At 32.2% G+C, this 19,113-nt stretch overlaps 1 protein-coding gene across 4 annotated transcripts; it reads left to right on the plus strand.

Moving 5' to 3' along the window:
• The first annotated feature begins 3,879 nt into the window (after positions 1-3,879).
• LOC139484804 (sodium/glucose cotransporter 4-like) lies at positions 3,880-17,840 on the plus strand. Of its 4 annotated transcripts, none has more exons than XM_071268778.1 (14): positions 3,880-3,969; positions 7,592-7,663; positions 8,782-8,886; positions 10,572-10,631; positions 11,322-11,426; positions 11,928-12,033; positions 12,423-12,503; positions 12,865-13,079; positions 13,756-13,891; positions 14,228-14,335; positions 14,677-15,000; positions 15,533-15,750; positions 16,342-16,465; positions 17,547-17,840. In XM_071268778.1, the coding sequence occupies exons 2-14, from the start codon at positions 7,649-7,651 to the stop codon at positions 17,759-17,761; spliced, it is 1,812 nt and encodes a 603-aa protein (XP_071124879.1). In that variant the 5' UTR covers positions 3,880-3,969; positions 7,592-7,648; the 3' UTR covers positions 17,762-17,840. The 4 variants fall into 4 exon arrangements, with proteins under 4 accessions (XP_071124879.1, XP_071124878.1, XP_071124875.1 ...); XM_071268777.1 differs by lacking the exon at positions 3,880-3,969 and adding an exon at positions 6,194-6,245; XM_071268774.1 differs by lacking the exon at positions 3,880-3,969 and adding an exon at positions 6,228-6,608.
• The last annotated feature ends 1,273 nt before the right edge of the window (positions 17,841-19,113 follow it).

A 19,113-nucleotide genomic window follows, 5' to 3' on the forward strand; every position in this document is an offset into this window, starting at 1 on the left:
CCTTCCAAATTTATTTCTCCATGTTTAATGCCTCAAATTACAAGGAGGGGGAAGAAATTACACTGTAAAAAAATTTGGGTCCAGAGTTTTAAAGGAAAGTAGTGATTTGGTCCAGCTGAAAAAGGTTAAAAAATAGCACTTCGGAAGCTGTCAAAAGATTTCAAGACGCCCTAAACATAAAATTGTCCATATTTTGAGTTAGAGCCGATGAAGTTTTCTATAATTTTGATATAATTTGTCCCAAAAGTAGTACAACACACTGTAAAAATTTGTTTGAGAAAGCGCAGGTGGGATTTTTTTTATTTTCATTTATATTCTAAAAGAAATGCACTACGAAATAATTGTGGTCTCGGACCACCAGCAAATGTGATTGGAACAATCAGTATGATTTTAGTTTATCCACCTGGAACACATATATATATATAGAACTTTAAATTTTTGTTATGAACTTTCAGAGTTTATATATCCAATAATACTATAATTGTTTTCATTATATGGTATTAAAATATTACAGTAAAAGGTTGTTTGGCGGGGTCTGGTAAGATTAAGGGGTCATGATCCGTTCCTGTATTGTACGTTGGATCTTATTAGTTTTTTACTTTCCTGCGTTACCGCAGGAAGTTCTGTTGAAACCATCTCATGTCTACCCTGAGTGGCCGGTTCTGAATTGGTACCAGTTCGAGCTTAACTGTTTTATGATCTAGAAATTGTTAAATTGTTAATCTTTACTCCCCTGAAACCAGGGGGTGATGCGAATAAGACCCGACGTATTTGGGGATCATGGCCCTCGTTCTCTTTAGGATTTAACCTGGAGGAACTATAGCATCCATTGCTACCAATGGTGCACAGATTTGTCAGTTAAATCAATCATGTCGGCATTCTGTTATCTTGTCAGACCTCGTCATTCAAAGTGAACTGTGGCCGTTAATTCCACATAAATTGCTTGTTTGTTATGCTTTGCCTTAAACTTGATTCTTTAATTAACCTGATATTACCTGAAAGTGAGGTCAATGTACCGAGATATATTTTTGCTGAGTGTAAATGGTAAATAAATGACAGGCAATTCAACATCGTTGTAATAACTATTACATTGTATAGTGATACAAATCAGAATACTCTGGTTTGTTGTTATATGTTAATTTATATAATTTTACATTTTCGAAATAATAAGTTCATGTAAGAGTCAATTTTGTTACAGGTACTAAATTCTGGCGATATTGATCCTCAAACATTAAACCGGTCATGATCTAAGTTGGTGAATTATATTTGCGGTTTTCTTGACATGCATTGTGACGTGTTATCGTATTCATTTTATATTAGAAAACTATAGCAGTTATATTAGAAAAGTATCGCATTCATAAATTTTTGATATTTAAAACACATCGCTATTATATAAGACAAACATCGCATTGAAATAATTAAATATAGAAGTATCTTTGACTTATATGTGATTTTGGCTTAGCAAACAATTGAATTCATCTCAATTTCATTCCACTGGATTTGCTACATGATATTTATTGAATGTGAACATCTACAAATGATAAATCGTACATTTATGTTTCATTTATTCAACAATTCAATTTTCTTGTACAAATACACCTTGTCTGTTATAATATAAAATAATTCATGGAAATTATACAGCAAACGTATGTCGTGTTAAATATCACCCTGTTTTAAGAAAAGAGTCATTACTTTATACCGAGAAATATGCCTTTCTTCAACAAATGCTAACATTCGTCTGAAATTTCCCACAATGCAACTCGTTGATATGAGACAATATCACTCGTTGATATAAGAAACGTTTATATCGATTCACTTCTTCCATAGACTGTTACCAAAGAAAATAGTTTCATAGATATTTTATAAATTTCCTGTTTACAAAACTCTGAATTTTTCGAAAAACTAAGGATTTTCTTATCCCAGGAGTAGATTACCTTAGCCGTATTTGACACAATTTTTTGGAATTTTGGGTCCTTAATGCTCTTCTACTTTGTACTTGTTTGGCCTTTTAAGCTGTTTTGAAATGAGCGTCACTGTTGAGTCTTATGTAGACGAAACGCGCGTCTGGCTTATTAAATTATAATCCTGGTAACTTTGATAACTAGTTAATAGGTACGTAAAGACTATATATATTAGCAAAAGGCTAACGAACATTTCAGAATGATATTCATAACCTTAAAGGAGCAGGAAACCCAAATTTTATAAAACAAATATTCTTGCACATATCTCTAAATGACTTTTATAACAACAAGCGAACACAAGGTTGGAGAGTTAATCTTAAAACACATAATGTATAAAAAATAGTACATTGTTAAGCATATTTTTCGACACATGAGTCTGTGATCTTTAAATGACCTCTATGTGTTTCTATACGCTGGCTGTCATACGACAAACGGCATCCCTACTTGACGTACACAAATATTATTTTACAGCAAATTTTAACGTAAGTAATTTCGGTCATTACTTTATTAAAACTAGGGAAAGTTTGAGAAAAGGTATAACCATATTAGGGTCCACTTTTAGTACAAATGGAGAACTTCGTACTATTTATATACAGTGTCAAGCAATGATGATGTTAATTATTCAATAATTTAGGATTGAACAAACATTTCAGCATTGCCATGACTGCATGTCTAAACTTGCTGGACAGCAAAATAACATTTGTATGGATGTATTAATTGTATGATTTTTAAAAAGATTTAATACATAATAATAGCACTACAATATATAAACAACTGTTCTAGTTTCTCCTGCAATTTAAAAAAAAAAAGGCGACAGATCGATACCAAAGGGTCATCGAAACTTATAAATCAAGTCAAGAGAAACTGACAATATCTTGACAAAAAAAAAGGAATGACGGAATGTGACACAATCGTATCGATTGAATATGATCGTGCAAGGTTTGAAAAATTGATATAGAGTTGACTGTGTTGAATATATTATTCAACCGTGGCACAATCGTAACGATTGCATACGATCGAAACGATCGTTTAAGGTTTGAAATAAGAAAATACAATTGATTGAGTTGATTACATTGATCAACTGTGGCACAATCGTATCGATTGAATACGATCGATACGATCGTGCTTCGAATGCAATATAAATTAACATTTTACAGAATTGACTATAATAATAGCAAAGTTGACTGAGTTGATATATCCTGACATGAATGAAGTATGTTAATTTGGTACAACAATTGATTGAATCGACCAACTGATACGATCGAGTACAGTTGACAAGATAATTATACTACAAAATAGAATGTGTCGAATGAATCGATTGTCGAATATTGTACCATACCTTTTTTATAACAGAGCATTGGCTCACACCGAGCAACAAGCTATAAAGGTCCCCCCAAAATGACTAGTGTAAAACCATTCAAACGGGAAGACCAACCAACCGTCTTATCTGTATAAAAACTACTGAACATCAGATTCCTAGTACGATATTACTCTATTTATTTTGTTAATCATGTAAACTCTGTATAAATCTATAATTAAAATAATAACAATTACTTTGATTTCATGTTGAAATAATTCTTCAAAAAATTTAAACCGTTTAAATGAATGGATAGAGACGACTAACTTTTTCAAATAGTAATATAACTCATATACAAAAATACAGGTCGGGTATTTCTTTTTCTAGAAATAATTACCTAGTATATTGTGCATTTATAATGTCACTTTTACTTTACAAACATTAATAGAAAAAGCCAATTAAAAATGTAGTAAATACCGCAAGTAATATTGCAGTAACGTTTAATAATTTTCGATTAAATGGCTTCTCATCAAGTGACGTCATTTATTTACGCAATTGTTGCTGTTCTTCCTGTGTGAAGTATTTTTTAGAATCTTCAACTGTTCCACAAACCCAGTCCTTGCAGGCTTTGTGTAGTCACGATCCCATGCCACCATCTGTGGAAAGAAAATGGAGTTATGAGATAAGATTTTTTTTATCAAATGTGTACAAGTATATTTACTATATCTGTTGATTTTTAAGAAAATTTATTTGTTTATGACTTACTAAAATGTGCCACCTCTATAAGACAGACATCCCACAACATATATACCAAAAATACATCTTTATTGTAATAGGCCTCGGTGGCCGGTCTGTATCACTAGCGTGTGGTTGTGCATACAAATCCCACACCTTCAGTGAACATGACTACACTCTTAACTGACCAGGTTGTCATTTGTCCTGCCAAAGGTTGGTTCACATCGGACACCCGGCTTCGTCCATCGGTACAGACGGACCTCCAGGAAATAGCAAATATTTTATAATGTAGCGAACACCAATCAATCAATCAATCTTTATATGAGCATTTAGTCCTTGCGTCGTAACTACAATCCCCTTCCCTTTCATGAATGTGACCTCCCGAATTAGACTATATATCACATAAGCCACACGACGGGTGCCACATGTGGAGCAGGATCTGCTTACCCTTCCAAAGCACCTGAGATCACCCCTAGTTTTTTGTGGGGTTCGAGTTGCTTATTCTTTAGTTTTCTATGTTGTGTCATGTGCACTATTGTTTGTCTGTTTGTCTTTTTCATTTTTAGCCATGGCGTTGTCAGTTTATTTTCGATTTATGAGTTTTACTGTACCTCTAGTATCTTTCGTTCCTCTTTTAGTGGAAACTACACTATCTGTCAATATCTGGATCGCTCCAAGTCTCAAAACAGCTGTATGTTAATAACACAGAAACTATCATTGATCTGCTGTCAATTATGACTTTTAAAAATAACTTAAGCAAAACAAAAAACTATCAAATCAATCAAAAGATAAAACATGACATCAGGCACCCACTCAAAAAATTCCATTAAACCTATTGGTAAGATATTTTAACATTCTCTAAATCATGGTTTTTCAGAAGAAAACTATGAACCGTTACTATAAACGTGTTAATGAGCAATATTTTTTGTATTGCCATTGTATCGATGGTAATAATTTAAAAGTGATTTTACTAAATGATGTTTAAACCATTTTCCTAAAATACAAATTTTCCTAAAATAATTAATAAGCCTATTAAAATATAAACATACTTTCGGTATTGTCATCGTTTTCTCTATTTTCCGTTCTTTATCTCTCTCGTCTTCTTCATCATCCTCTGACGAAAGGTCTGGTTCTTCCTGGTCATTTGTTGTCCAAAAGGTAACATTTCTTAACTGAAGCATTTGAGTGTACATTCTGTATATGAATTACACACAGCAAAAAGATTTATTTCATGACAGAGGAATGTGATGGGTTCATCACCGAGGGCCCGCTCCATGCAAATGAGTAAATTGTAATCAAGTTCTTAACTTTGCCAACACAATTTATCAAATCGAAGCAACATTAAGGAACTACGCAATCTTACAAGAAATGAGATCTTTTTGACAAATGATACAAGAAGATTTCCGTTTACAAGGCTCATTGTTAAACGATACCCCTTCGTCCCCAAAACAGTCAAAGACCTTAGCTCGCATGTGAAAGATCTAATAAAGACGACTATTCGATATATTGTCAACACCATATTTTAGAAAAACATCCTACGAAGTATACGATTTTTGTTAAATGAGTTATAAGAGGAGAGTTGCGTTCAAAAGGGTGCGAGCACATGACGGATTGACAAGTGAGAGCCTAAGTATGGTTATTAAAATTGGTTTTATTAGCAACTCATCATGGATTTGTTCCATTCACAATGTTCCTTCCATTGTTTATAGTTGTCGTAGAGTTGCACAACATGAGCAAGTGATTAGGTGTAACTAATAGAACCGGAACTGTTTATTATTCTAAAGCAAATGAGATCACAGCCAGACTTTATTTGTTCGTTTTATTCTCAAACTTTTAATTTTCTTTTGTGGTTTTTGTTATTGTTCTGTGGGCTGTTTTTTAGTTATTTTTCTCGTATTGCATTTTTAGTTTTCGGGTAGTATTTTGTTGATTGTTTTGCATGTGTCCGTTTTTTAACTTAAGACAATGGAGTTGTTGGTTTGTGGTTTGTAACCTTGATATCTTTATACTTCTACATCTATTTATTTCTATTGGAAAATATATCTTTAGTGGAAACACTATTTCTATATTAACAGTATTAAACTAAACTGTGTTATAAATTCTTTATAAATAATGAAGTGCAAAGACTACTGTTTTATGCGATGAAATAATACTGTATAATAGTGCAACTAAACATACTATTTTTAGTTTAAGTATGAAATGTTTACAGGGACCAGAATAGACAAGTACCTGTTATTTCTACACTTGAATAGGTACGTTTACCTGTCCATAAATATATTATATTCTTTTACAAGTAAATACGAACGTGTCCTTGAATATTTGAATTTTAATTCATATGGACAATCCATCATTAACTGACCAATTCGTCTCAGTAACACGATACTATAAACGACACTGGTGTTATATTCTAAAGTTTCTGAAGCGTACAACAAATAAAGGAGGACGATTCAACATCAAAACTGATGAGTTTAAAATGACATTTACAGAGGTAACAAAACGGTGAAAATAGGATTGTATTGTACATTATACTTGTAAACATGGTGGAAACACTTCATACAGAGGACTATGTTACTATTGCTATATACTTTGTGGTAGTCTTAGCAGTAGGACTGTGGGTGAGTAGAACTAACAAGGATCATGGCATACTTTAATTCTGCATCAGTTTTATAGATGTAACTTACATGTAGATTAAATATATCGGTTGTTTCGTAAATCCTTGCCTTATATTAAATTCATCTGTGGCCGTGCAATTATATTTTTATATTGACCCTTCTACCCAAGCGAATATCTGTTTTATTGGCAAATAAAAGCAAATACAATTGATTGTTAATTATAACAAATTTTGAAAATTTCCTGCATTTGAAGCGCATTACTGGATTGTGCTTTATCAAGACGCTCAAGCAGAAACATTTGAAAACCGGGAATGTATTATTTAAAACCTAATTAACGTGGGGAGGTTAAAAAATATATGACTATACTAGCTGGACCTTCTAGCTATAGTAATGTAATCTGATATATATTGTCGACAACCATTGACTTTATTCAGTTTCTTCATTCATCCATACAGCAATGTTGTATGTCTAGCTTTTAAGTACCTACTTAATGGGTATCTAAGGTTATAAGTTTATATCGATGAAACTTGTTTACCTGTTTGTGTAACTGCGTAAAAAATAGTGTTCCTTTCTTAACAATGATATACATGGATGTAAAAACTTCATAAATTCATATTGTTATCTTTATGTAATGATCATAAATGTTGATTTAACCTTTTAGCAAACAAACACAAATATAACGTTATATATGAAACGTTTACAAATTAAAACATATTTTCCGTTTTCTACATGCATTTTTCCTTAAATCAACACCTAAATTAATTACGTAATACAATCTAGATTTATAATAGATATACAAAATTGTATGTATAGAATAGTTAACAATTTAGTTCTGAGATAGTGTCATTGTGAGTCTCAGTTTTTCTTTGAAACTCATACTAGTGGTTCAATATTAACGATTTACACTTGTCAAGTATTTTGTTATGCTGTTTTAAAAATCAGTACAAAAACTAGAAGCTAAGACTAATTTAACTTAACATTTTCAGTCTACCTTTCGACCAAACAGAGGAAATGCAACCGGATATTTTTTGGCGGGAAAAACGATGCACTGGATACCCGTAAGTCGAAAATATGTATTGTGGTAGATCGCCCTAGCTTTACAAAGGGTATGTGGAATAATTTAAATGTAATTCATTAACCTTGATCAATTTAAATGTATGCATTATCAGATTTTGTACATATAAACTCGAACAATAGCATAGGAAATATGTAAGACAATTTTTCTTTAAATTAGAAAAAAAGTCGGCCAAACACTTCTTGTGTTCTGAGAACAGATATACCATCGATCAGTCTTTAATTCGAAAGATTTTAAATAATCAACCCCAATATAACACAGATGCCATTAGTCGAGTTTTACAGGCTCTGCCTTTAAGAAGTACAATTATGCACAGCAGTGTGGCCTAAGGATAGTATGAATTATTTCGTTATGCATAGAGTACGTATAAAAACAACACGTAAAATAATTCCATGTGTCCAAACCTATGGATAAATGCTGTCGTCTTGTGTGTCGTTGTCCGCATTGTTCATGTCACCATTTATTTGTTAAGGGAGTTCGCTTCTCGGTTTCAAACTTTTCAAAACACTAGTTTATATTGATAGGGGATTAATAAAGGAATCCAAAGAGCAAAAAAAATATATAGGTCACTGTGCTCGTTTTCAATATATTAGCCATTGGAATTTTGGCGGGAAAATGTTCTCTCTTAACTTTCCATAGCTTTATCATTAACAAGTTAAAGACTTTAACAGACAGCTTATCATTATACATGTAAAATAATTATCAAAAGAAAAATGGGGGTCACCGGGCAAAATTTTTTTATGCATTCAAATGGATAAAACCAGAGGATTCCGAAAATCTGACAAAAATCCCCAAACATGACAAGTCAGCTTCCTTAATCTGCATCAATTTTAAACGGCTCGACAGGTTTCCACAAATAGAGATGTTCTCATTTTCAAGTTAATGCTTGAAATATTTTCCACTGAACGTTAAAATCAACATAAACGTATTATATCTCTGCAAACAACATAACCAAATAAATATGTCAGTCATATTTAACAATTCCTTTAATGTCCGACCTCTTACGTTTATTGCTTGCCTGTTGACAATTTTATGTACAGTCGCTGTTTAAGTTTATCAGTAAACTACTACAGTACTATATTTGGCTCTTATATATTGTAGGTCGGTGCATCAATCTATGCCAGTAATATAGGAGCTCCAATGTTTATTGGTTTAGCTGGAACAGCTGCTGCATCAGGATTGGCTGTTACTATATATGAATGGCATGTTAGTTTACAATAAGTTGTCATATATTATATGAATTTTTATTGACTTTTTATCTAAGAGTTCCAAATGGTGAAGTTGAAATTATCCCTTCGTAAATTTTACGGACGCCTTCACGAGTTGGTTCAACGCTATGGAATAACTGTTTCACATATGATATCGGATATGTTCCTTACGTCGTAGCTACAATCCCTTCCCCGTTCATGAATGTGACCTACCGTATTAGACAATTTACCAGATTTGTATTACATGAGCAACACGACGGATGCCACATGTGGAGCAGGATTTGCTTACCCTTCCGGAGCTCCTGAGATCACCCCTAGTTTTTGGTTGAGTTCGTGTTGCTTATTCTTTAGTTTTCTATGTTGTGGCATGTGTACCTTTGTTTGTCTGTTTGTCTTTTTCATTTTTAGCCATGGCGTTGTCAGTTTATTTTCGATTTATGACTGAATGTCCCTCTGGTATCTTTCGTCCCTCTTTTAATTTCGTATGTTTTATATTTGTTAACTACATGTACATTTGGTGTTGATATAATCTGTTTTGACTAAAATTAAAGGCCAGCTTATTGCATCAGTTGTATCTTGTCTGGATATGAATTATGGGGTCTTCCCAATCTTTAAAAAGTAAAATCACAAAAATACTGAACTTAGAGGAAAATCAATTCGAAAAGTCCATCACATGGCAAAATCAAATAACAAAACGTATCAAAAACGAATGGACAAGAACTGTCATATTCCTGACTTGGTACAGGCATTTTCAAATGTAGAGAATGGTGGATTAAACCTGGTTCTATAGCGCTAACCCTCTCACTTTAATGACAGTCTCATCAAATTCAGTTATATTTACATTGATGCGTTAAATAAACAGACACAGTAAATAAAATAGTCAAAATATGGGTACATAACTTATCGTTTTATCGTTTTAAAATCCATGTGACCCCGACGTTTTGGCTTAGTAAATTATGATTTTCATTGCAAGCTGTGATTTTTTCTGAATGCCTTTGGATATATATTTGTGCCTGTTTGTATATCATGTCATCTCTTAAGCGTTGCTTAGTAAATTATGATTTTCATTGCAAGCTGTAATTTTTTCTGAATGCCTTTGGATATATATTTGTGCCTGTTTGTATATCATGTCATCTCTTAAGCGTTGCTTAGTAAATTATGATTTTCATTGCAAGCTGTGATTTTTTCTGAATGCCTTTGGATATATATTTGTGCCTGTTTGTATATCATGTCATCTCTTAAGCGTTGCTTAGTAAATTATGATTTTCATTGCAAGCTGTGATTTTTTTCTGAATACCTTTGGATATATATTTGTGCCTGTTTGTATATCATTTCATCTCTTAAGCGTTGCTTAGTAAATTATGATTTTCATTGCAAGCTGTGATTTTTTCTGAATGCCTTTGGATATATATTTGTGCCTGTTTGTATATCATGTCATCTCTTTATAAGCGTTGTTTAGTAAATTATGATTTTCATTGCAAGCTGTGATTTTTTCTGAATGCCTTTGGATATATATTTGTGCCTGTTTGTATATCATGTCATCTCTTAAGAGTTGCTTAGTAAATTATGATTTTCTTTACAGTCTGTGGTTTTTTTTAGATTGCCTTAGAAAGTATATGTCTGCCTGTTTATATATCATGTACTTCCAAAGGTTTTCTTAGTAAATTATGATTTTCATTGCAGGCTGTGTTTTTTCTGATTGCCTTAGGATGGATATTTGTGCCTGTTTATATATCATGTGGGGTAAGATATGAAATAAAGAACACAACTATTGAAAAAGCTTGAAAACAAAGTATGTATCGTACGACATAATCATTATAAAATATGCTATTAATTATATTTGTACGTCTTCTGATACATGTAGTTCGTTAGTTTAATTTGTGATTATTTACATACATAATGTGTCGTGTTCGGTAATCTTTCAATTGAACAGTTTGTTATACAGCATAATAATTTAAATTAATTGACATGACATCTACTAGTATACAAGTCATTATGTGAAAAACAACTTTATGTATTTGTTTCTTATTAATTTAAATAAAGAAAAAGTGTCATCGTATTTGTAAAAACAAATAGAATAATACATGTTAAAGCGAAAACGGAAAACACGAAGAAAAACCACAAAACCGGAAGTACAAAAACTAAGTTGATAAATGGTTTTAAAACGAAAAGTATTTTTTGACTATGATGGGAGAAATGTTTTGTATGTATACCAGAATTAGCGTTTTCTAGCCTCGAAACGATTTATACAAAATTGATGTATTGTCATGACACCCTGCTGTTGTTGTAGACTGCATGTCGGCCATTGATGTGTTTCGTTGACTGTGTTTGTTTTTCTTCGGTTGCTGTCTCATTGACGTACAATGTATTCCATGCCACATCTTCTTTTATTTGTATTCGATAAACTGTATACACTCATCTCTTTCTTTTTAGGCTTTCACTATGCCAGAGTATCTCAGAAAGAGGTTTGGCGGGAAAAGAATCCGAATGTACTCCTCGTTCTTTGCACTCATTGGATATGTCTTATTTAATATAACGGTAATTCAATGTACTTATACTTATTACATGTTCATAAGAAGTTTTATGGGATTTGATAATAAATGAATTATTGTATAAGTTATTATATTTCTTTTTTAATATATGTTATATTTGTTATTCTCGTGGGATTTTGTCTATATGTGTTACATTTTAGTGTTATGTCGTTGTTCTCCTCTTATATTTAATGCGTTTCCCTCGGTTTTAGTTATCCCGATTTAGTTTTTTGTCCATGGATTTATGAGTTTTGAACAGCGGTATACTACTGTTGCCTTTATTTAATACTTTTTTTCCCTCCCCTCATTGCAAGTTTATAATGGCTCTAGCACCGGTTTTAGCTCAATTCTTTGCAAATCGAGGAAATTTAAAACAGAAAGTCCTTAATCAAAAGGCCTAAATCTCAAACACATCAATATATATAACAAAAAATCTGGTAAAAAAATTAAATACTTACCGTCATGATTTAGCCCAACAATCACATATTTTTCTAAATTTTTTTTTTAGATCGAGATTTATTCCGGTGCAATATTTCTCAAACACATACTTGATTGGAATATGTATTTGAGTGTTGTGGTGATCCTAGCCGTAACGGCTGTTTATACTGTTGTAGGTAAGAAATATGTACCATTGAAAAATAGAGTGAAGGGCATTCAAAGCTTTAAGTCGATTGAAAACAGACAAGAACATAAGTATCTTCAACAGTTCTACTCGAAATAATAAAAAAAAAAATCAACGGTAGTACCAAGTCTACAAATGCAAATTATTTCCAATGATCTTACAAGGGTGGTAAAATGCAACACGTTATTAATGAATTTATTCAATGTTTGTTATGATTGTATAAAAATGTGTATGCTTTTTAAAAACCAAATCGTTGTATGAAAGAAATGAAGTAAAAGTTTTATTTATCTTTTTTTTAATTTGTTATACAAAAAAGGTTTAACTGTGCCTTATAACTATATGATCGGCAAGGAGGTAATTGTATGCCTGTTTTGTTTGTAGGAGGACTTGCATCTGTCATCTATACAGACACATTACAATCAGTTATACTGGTTGTGAGTGCAACAGTTCTCTTTATTTTAAGTGAGTAATTTATATTATTACAAAAAAATGTTATTTCTTTTTAACTGTGACAAAGATTTAAAAAAAACTAACAATACATTATTTGCTTACCACAATGAAATAATTCGTATGAAAGTATTTGACAGTAAACCGCAATTTTGGAGAAAAAATGGCGACATTATTATTTGTGAAGTGTTGAATTCAAAGCTTTATCATAGTGCAAATACAACAGATAACAAAGAATATTAGTATGGTTAATACCCAAAATAAACGAAACATTTTAAAGTGTTATAAAATGTGTTAAAACTAGAAATCTGTTTTACATTTGCTTCAATACAAGACAAATTGTTGTCATACAAAAAGCATACTTCTTTCTATTTAGGTATGATAGAGGTAGGGGGTTGGAGTGCTATGACGGAAAAGTATATGAACAGTGCTGCTAACTACACATTACTTAATCAATCATTTTACTCTTGTGGTATGCCAAGAGAAGACGCTTTACACATCTTTAGAAGCCCAAAGACGGGGGATATTCCCTGGACAGGTGCTCTGACAGGATTATCGTTCCTGGGATTGTATGTTTGGTGCCAGGACCAGGTATTTCTTGGTTGATAGACAACGTTTAATATGAACATTAACTAGGTTCAAACTGCAATAATCAGGAATGAAGACGAAGTAATGATTTATTCAATGTTAAACGTAAACAATTGTTCTTTAATGAAATACTAACTTCTAGATCTTAATAGAATATGTATTAGAAAGCTATCAATTTAAATATTTTTTTCGGTCTATAATGTCTTCATTAAAAATAGCATTAATAGCAGATTGTGGAAATATTTTGTAAATAATTGAACCAAAAAAAATCTACTTGTACCATTACGTTGAATAGTAGTACTTAAAAGAGGGGCGAAAGATATCAGAGCGACAGTCAAACTCATAGATTGAAAATAAACTGACAACGCCATGTTTATGAAAATAAAAAGACAAAGACACAAATAATAGTACAGAAGACACAACATAGAAAACTAAAGAATAAGTAAATAGTTATCAAAGGCACCAGGATTATAAGTAACACGAACCCTACCAAAAGCTGGGGTGATCTCAGTTGCTCCGGGGGGTAAGCATATCCTGCTCCACGTGTGGCACCCGTCGTGTTGCTTATCCTATTACAAATCAGGTAAATAGTTTAATTTGGTAGGTAACATTCGTTAAAAGGGAAGGGTATTAAAGTTTGCTTTAAAAATGTTGTGTAAGGCTTCAATGTCTGTTATAGTTGATTGTACAAAGGACATTGTCGGCAAAGAATATGGTTCATGCTAAAGCTGGTTCATTGTTTGGTGCTTTACTGAAGATTACAGGACTTCTTTTGTTTGTAGTTCCTGGAATGATCAGCAGAATATTATATCCAGGTAGAGAATTTATAACAAAATGTTATTCCCCTATTTCGTACTCCACCGAAGTACGTTTGTATAACTGATTACTTTAAATTTGAATATATATTCTTGCTTTGTCTTTGTTTAGAACCATACTCATTTCAAATTTATTGTTCAGAAAATGTTAAGACTTTTTTGAAAAGTGAAACGTCTGTTCATTGCAACATTACATTGTTATACACACTTTTTTTTAATACTAGCTGTCCATTTGATAAGACCAAATATATATAGATGTTAATACTGTTTTCCTGCAATCCAATTAACAATGTATAATTTACATATTTAAACGAACCATTTGCGTGTGTTCCACAGAGGAAATAGCATGTGCAGATCCACAAAAATGCGGAGAGTTCTGTAGTAATGAGGCAGGATGTAGTAACTTTGCCTATCCATTACTTGTACTGCGACTTTTGCCAAGAGGTAAGTGACATAGATGAATTCCATGATGTTAAAATGTTAAAATTATGAATTTATTTTTCTATTTTATGGTGTTAAGCTTTTATCTAGAGCTATATGAAGAAAGATTTCAACAACACGGAAATAATTTTGCGAGGTTCCCATACAAATATGTCAATGTGTCTTTCCCCTTTAGCTCTTCGTAAACACTACTACAATACAATGTCTATGCTTTATAAAAAACGTGTCTTGGTATAAGTAGTAACTAGGTTTGAAACAACGATAACGGATATTTTAGATTTTAAGAATTATATTTTTTTACTGTATCGGCCGCTTTGTATTGATTTGCTTGATGTTATTTTTAGGTTTGAAAGGACTAATGTTAGCCGCACTATTAGCAGCTCTTATGAGCTCACTAACATCCATTTTAAACAGTGCAAGCGCAATAATGACCATGGACATATGGCGTCAGTTCCGGAAACAGGCTTCTCAGGCCGAACTCATGATTGTAGGGAGGGTGACAGTTCTGATACTAGTTGGTATCAGTATAATCTGGTTACCTATCTTAGAAGCTGTAGAGGGAGGAATGTTTTGGTTTTATATGCAGGCTATCCGGTCATATTTGATTCCACCCATGTGCGTTTTATTTCTTCTTGCATTTTTCTGGAAAAGATTAACGGAACAGGCAAGTATGATGTTTCTTATGTTTTCAAATGGCAAGTAAACAAGAACTCAAGCGTAATAAGCACCTCAAAGAGTAGAATCAAATGTATTTGCGTCCGTCGATTAACATAACACAAACGCATTTGTATGATGTAAAAAGTCAAATAAAAAAAAATATCGAACTCCAAGAAATATTTAAATCGGAAGTCTTTTATGAAATGACAAAATTGAATGCTCCAACACATCAAACGAATGGAAAACAACTGTCATATTCTTTACTTGGCACAGACATTAACTTGTGTAGAAAATGTTTGATTGAAGCTGGTTTTATTGCTAGCTAAACCTCTACCTTGTATGACAGTCGCATAAAATTTCATCATATTGACAACAATGTGTGAACAAACTAAACTGACAAAATAGGTAAAAAAATGTCAAAATTTTTGATACAGCAGTTAACTTTGGTTATAATTTCTCAATCACTTAATAAAAAATGTCAACAAAACATTGTCACATCATCATGCAATCTCTGAACTCTTTGTTCATTTCATTTCCAGGGAGCCTTTTGGGGTTTGATGTTAAGTTTAGTAGTTGGCATCGTGAGAATGGCGTTAGACTTCACCTATGTAGCGCCAGTGTGCGGTAGTGGTGAACCAGATAATAGACCAGCTATCGTCAAGGATATAGACTTTCTTCACTTTGCCGCCATCTTGGCCATATTTAGTTTTATTGCTATGTTTGTAATCAGCATGTTCACACAGCCAAGACCGGAAAGAAAAGTAGGTTTATAAAGTATCACAGTTTGCTTATTTGTAATAGTTTACACAAACGAGAAAACAAAGTTTTATTTAATTAACGAACATAAAAATGTATTCTGATAGCCTAAAGATGTACACCGTTCAAACTGTTTGTACTTTTGACAGTGATCAACCAATCTCATCATTTCATATAAATAACAAAATTACGTTTAAAGTCTTATCTGTCAGTTGAAATATTATATTTCGCCTTAGCAAATGCATTAGCATTAACCTGATTAATAACAAAGTAAGAGGGTATCGAGTAGCAATCAAAACCAGAAGTCAACCAACTCTTTTGCTAATGTTAAGTCCAAACAATACCACTTAGAAATCTAAAAAAAATAAGCAATACGAAACCAATAGAAACAGACAAACAGTCGACAAAACACTGAAACTGGCATGGGGGCACACTCAAAATCCGCGGAATGCGAAGCAGTTCATATTCTACAACTGACACCTGTCCTGTATCTCATGTAAAAAATACCAGAAAATCAAAAATTATAATATCCGACAAAAGCTTTCTCTCTTGTCTAATACAGATTCAGATGTAATATGTACTATGCAATATTTCAGTTAAGGCGTGTTACATTTTGGACTAAAAATGATAAAGAAGAACCAGAACTTTCGTCAGAGGACGACGAAGAAGACGAGAGAGAAAAAGAAAGGAAGAATAAAGAAAACGATAACGGTACCGAAGGTAAATTGATATTTCAATATATATAGGCTGTATGAAGATATTTAGCAAGTTTGTACTTCACAAAAAAACCTTTTTACTTATATATAGGATATCATTAGATAAAGTCTCAGCAATATCCCTTTTGAATGCACAACACTTATTAAACTGATAATATGAATTAGTCAATGTGCGCTCAAAAGGTACTTAAAAACTCATACAATGCACGAAAAAACTACTACTGCTGGGACGAGTTTTAAAATAGAGTATCTTATCTTCAGCCTTTTTCAAGTTAAATACACAGTAGCTAAAGTGTCCACTTTGATACAATATCCCAAACCTTCATTTAAAAGTGTTTTGCTTGATAAGATCTACAACGTTCAAAATCAATCCTGCAAATCTCAAGGAAACATTGACAGTCATATCGTCAAGGGTTGCCAACCCTCGTGTCATATCATTTTAAGTTTTGTTTTTTTTTACATTTAGAGAAATTAATGTTGATGACAATTTCTGTTTCTGCTAATTTCTCATTGTTTGAAAAATAAAACTCTGGTTGGCTTGCTTGCTTTGTTTGTATTAACGTTAGCTTATACATTGTAATTAAGATTGCCATCTGCAAACAATGAAAGTAGGCAGAGAAAGACCTGTATACCGCAAATTGTATTATTTGATAATGTCCAATTACACTTATTATTAATATAATGTATACAGGCTTGAGCTCTTGGAACAATTTCATATATCTAGATAATAGCATGTTGAATGCACACCTATCTATTGTGTACTATCAAGGATTGATTTTGTATAGTACGTATATATACATACAAATCCTTGGAATTTTGAGAATGTATCATGTTACCCTTTATATATCTTTTGTTTGTTTGTGTCGTATGGCAGCTGTCTTATAGATGTAGAAAAAATCCTTTGTTGTCACAGCTTTCTAAAAAAAAGTAGTTTACAATTAAAACTAAATTGTTTTAAAAAAAATAGTTGTATCAGACGTCTATTTCTAGACTCTAGTAATCATGTAATGGACAGTTGTTGTATTCATATCATAATATTACGTATTTATTCAAACCTAAATCAATACACCATTTTGTTCATACAGATGATGGCATGGGATCAAGACTAAGAAAAAGCTGCAAGGACTGGGTTTGTGGAACAGTCGAAGATTCTAAAAAATACTTGACGCAAGAAGAGCAGCAACAATTGCGTACAAAAATGACGTCACTAGAAGAAAAGCCTCTTTATCGAAAGTTATTAAACATTGCTGCAATAATAGTTGCGATATTTACTACATTTTTAATTGGCTTTTTCTATTAGTGTTTTAGTTTTTAAAAGTGATATAGTTAATGCACAAAATAGATTATTATTTTTGGAAATAAAATATATCCGACCTGTATTTAACATTATTCATATGTGTTACACCATTTTTTTTCTTAAAATGTCCTGTACCAAGTCAGAAATTTGCCATTGTTATATTATATTTCGTTTCTGTGTGTGTTACATTTTAGTGTTGTGTTTCTGTTGTGTCGTAGTTGTCCTCTTACATTCGATGTGTTTCCCTCAGTTTTAGTTTGTTACCCGGATTTTTTTTTTTCAATCGATTTATGAATTTTGAACAGCGGTATACTACTGTTGCCTTTATCACTGTGTCTAAACCACACCGGCAAAATTTGCTCGGACTCGATGCTATCTAACATCCGGAACAATGACGGAACACCAATAGACAAAAGAAAGGTAGGTTTCTCCTTATTTTTTTATTCTTTTTATGATATCGAAGAATAAATATACATATACAACTATTTTCTATTGTGAGATGCAATATTTTCTACAACCGTTCTCTATTAACGGAGAAATAAGTCAAAATGCATGTCAAAATGACGAATTGAGTGAACCTTGCCTCGAAATTGTTTAATTTCTCGTTGAATTGTTCACATTGTACGGAAAGAAAGGTACGGGAAGATAGATATTGACACGGAGATTGCAAATTTAGTTATTATGAGCATCTCAATAATTGTAACTTTGTGTATGGAACGAAAGAAATGGGTCATGTCAAAATCGAACTGGCCGGTTTCGTCAATGTATACATCCCGGTTTCGTCATAGATTTCAAAATACATAACCCGGTTTGGTCAAATAAACAAAATCATAATCGCATTACATTATAATAGATTATTTAACTTCAGCGTTCAAAAGGAATTTTGTGGGTCGTTCGAAAACAAGTTCGTTCACCGGACAGCGGCTTATTATTTATATGAGTCTCAGATTCAAATAAATAATACGCAAATTCATACTCTTATAGAACACAAATATTTTAATTTTACTTTGCATTCCGAAATTTTTTAACAGCATATTGAGATTAAAGCTCTCTAAATATGCTTTTTCTATATGAGTTATGGGAAAATATGTTGAACATTTTTAAACTTGAAATTAAAGTTTATGGTCTTAAAAATCGAAACACACAATTGATATGTGATTTTCTCGCACAAAAGAATGGACACCTTTATAAGTAATCTAATCATTCCATGTATGTAATCTTTTCTACCATCGTTAAAAATAAATCTTCTTAAGGATAAACGTCGATAATAAGACAAATGTATATGCATGCATAATCGACATAGAAAATGAATGTAGGATTACAACTACCATGCATTAAAATAAAATTTATTTATC

This window comes from Mytilus edulis, chromosome 8, assembly GCF_963676685.1.
Source record: "Mytilus edulis chromosome 8, xbMytEdul2.2, whole genome shotgun sequence".
NCBI classification, from domain to species: Eukaryota; Metazoa; Mollusca; class Bivalvia; order Mytilida; family Mytilidae; genus Mytilus; species Mytilus edulis.

Coding starts and splice junctions, on each gene's coding strand:
- LOC139484804 (XM_071268774.1), top strand. CDS start 6,531: ATGGTGGAAACACTTCATACAGAGGACTATGTTACTATTGCTATATAC. Junction 13,892..14,227: donor CAGCAGAATATTATATCCAG/GTAGAGAATTTA, acceptor TGTGTTCCACAG/AGGAAATAGCATGTGCAGAT. Junction 15,751..16,341: donor AGCCAAGACCGGAAAGAAAA/GTAGGTTTATAA, acceptor GCAATATTTCAG/TTAAGGCGTGTTACATTTTG.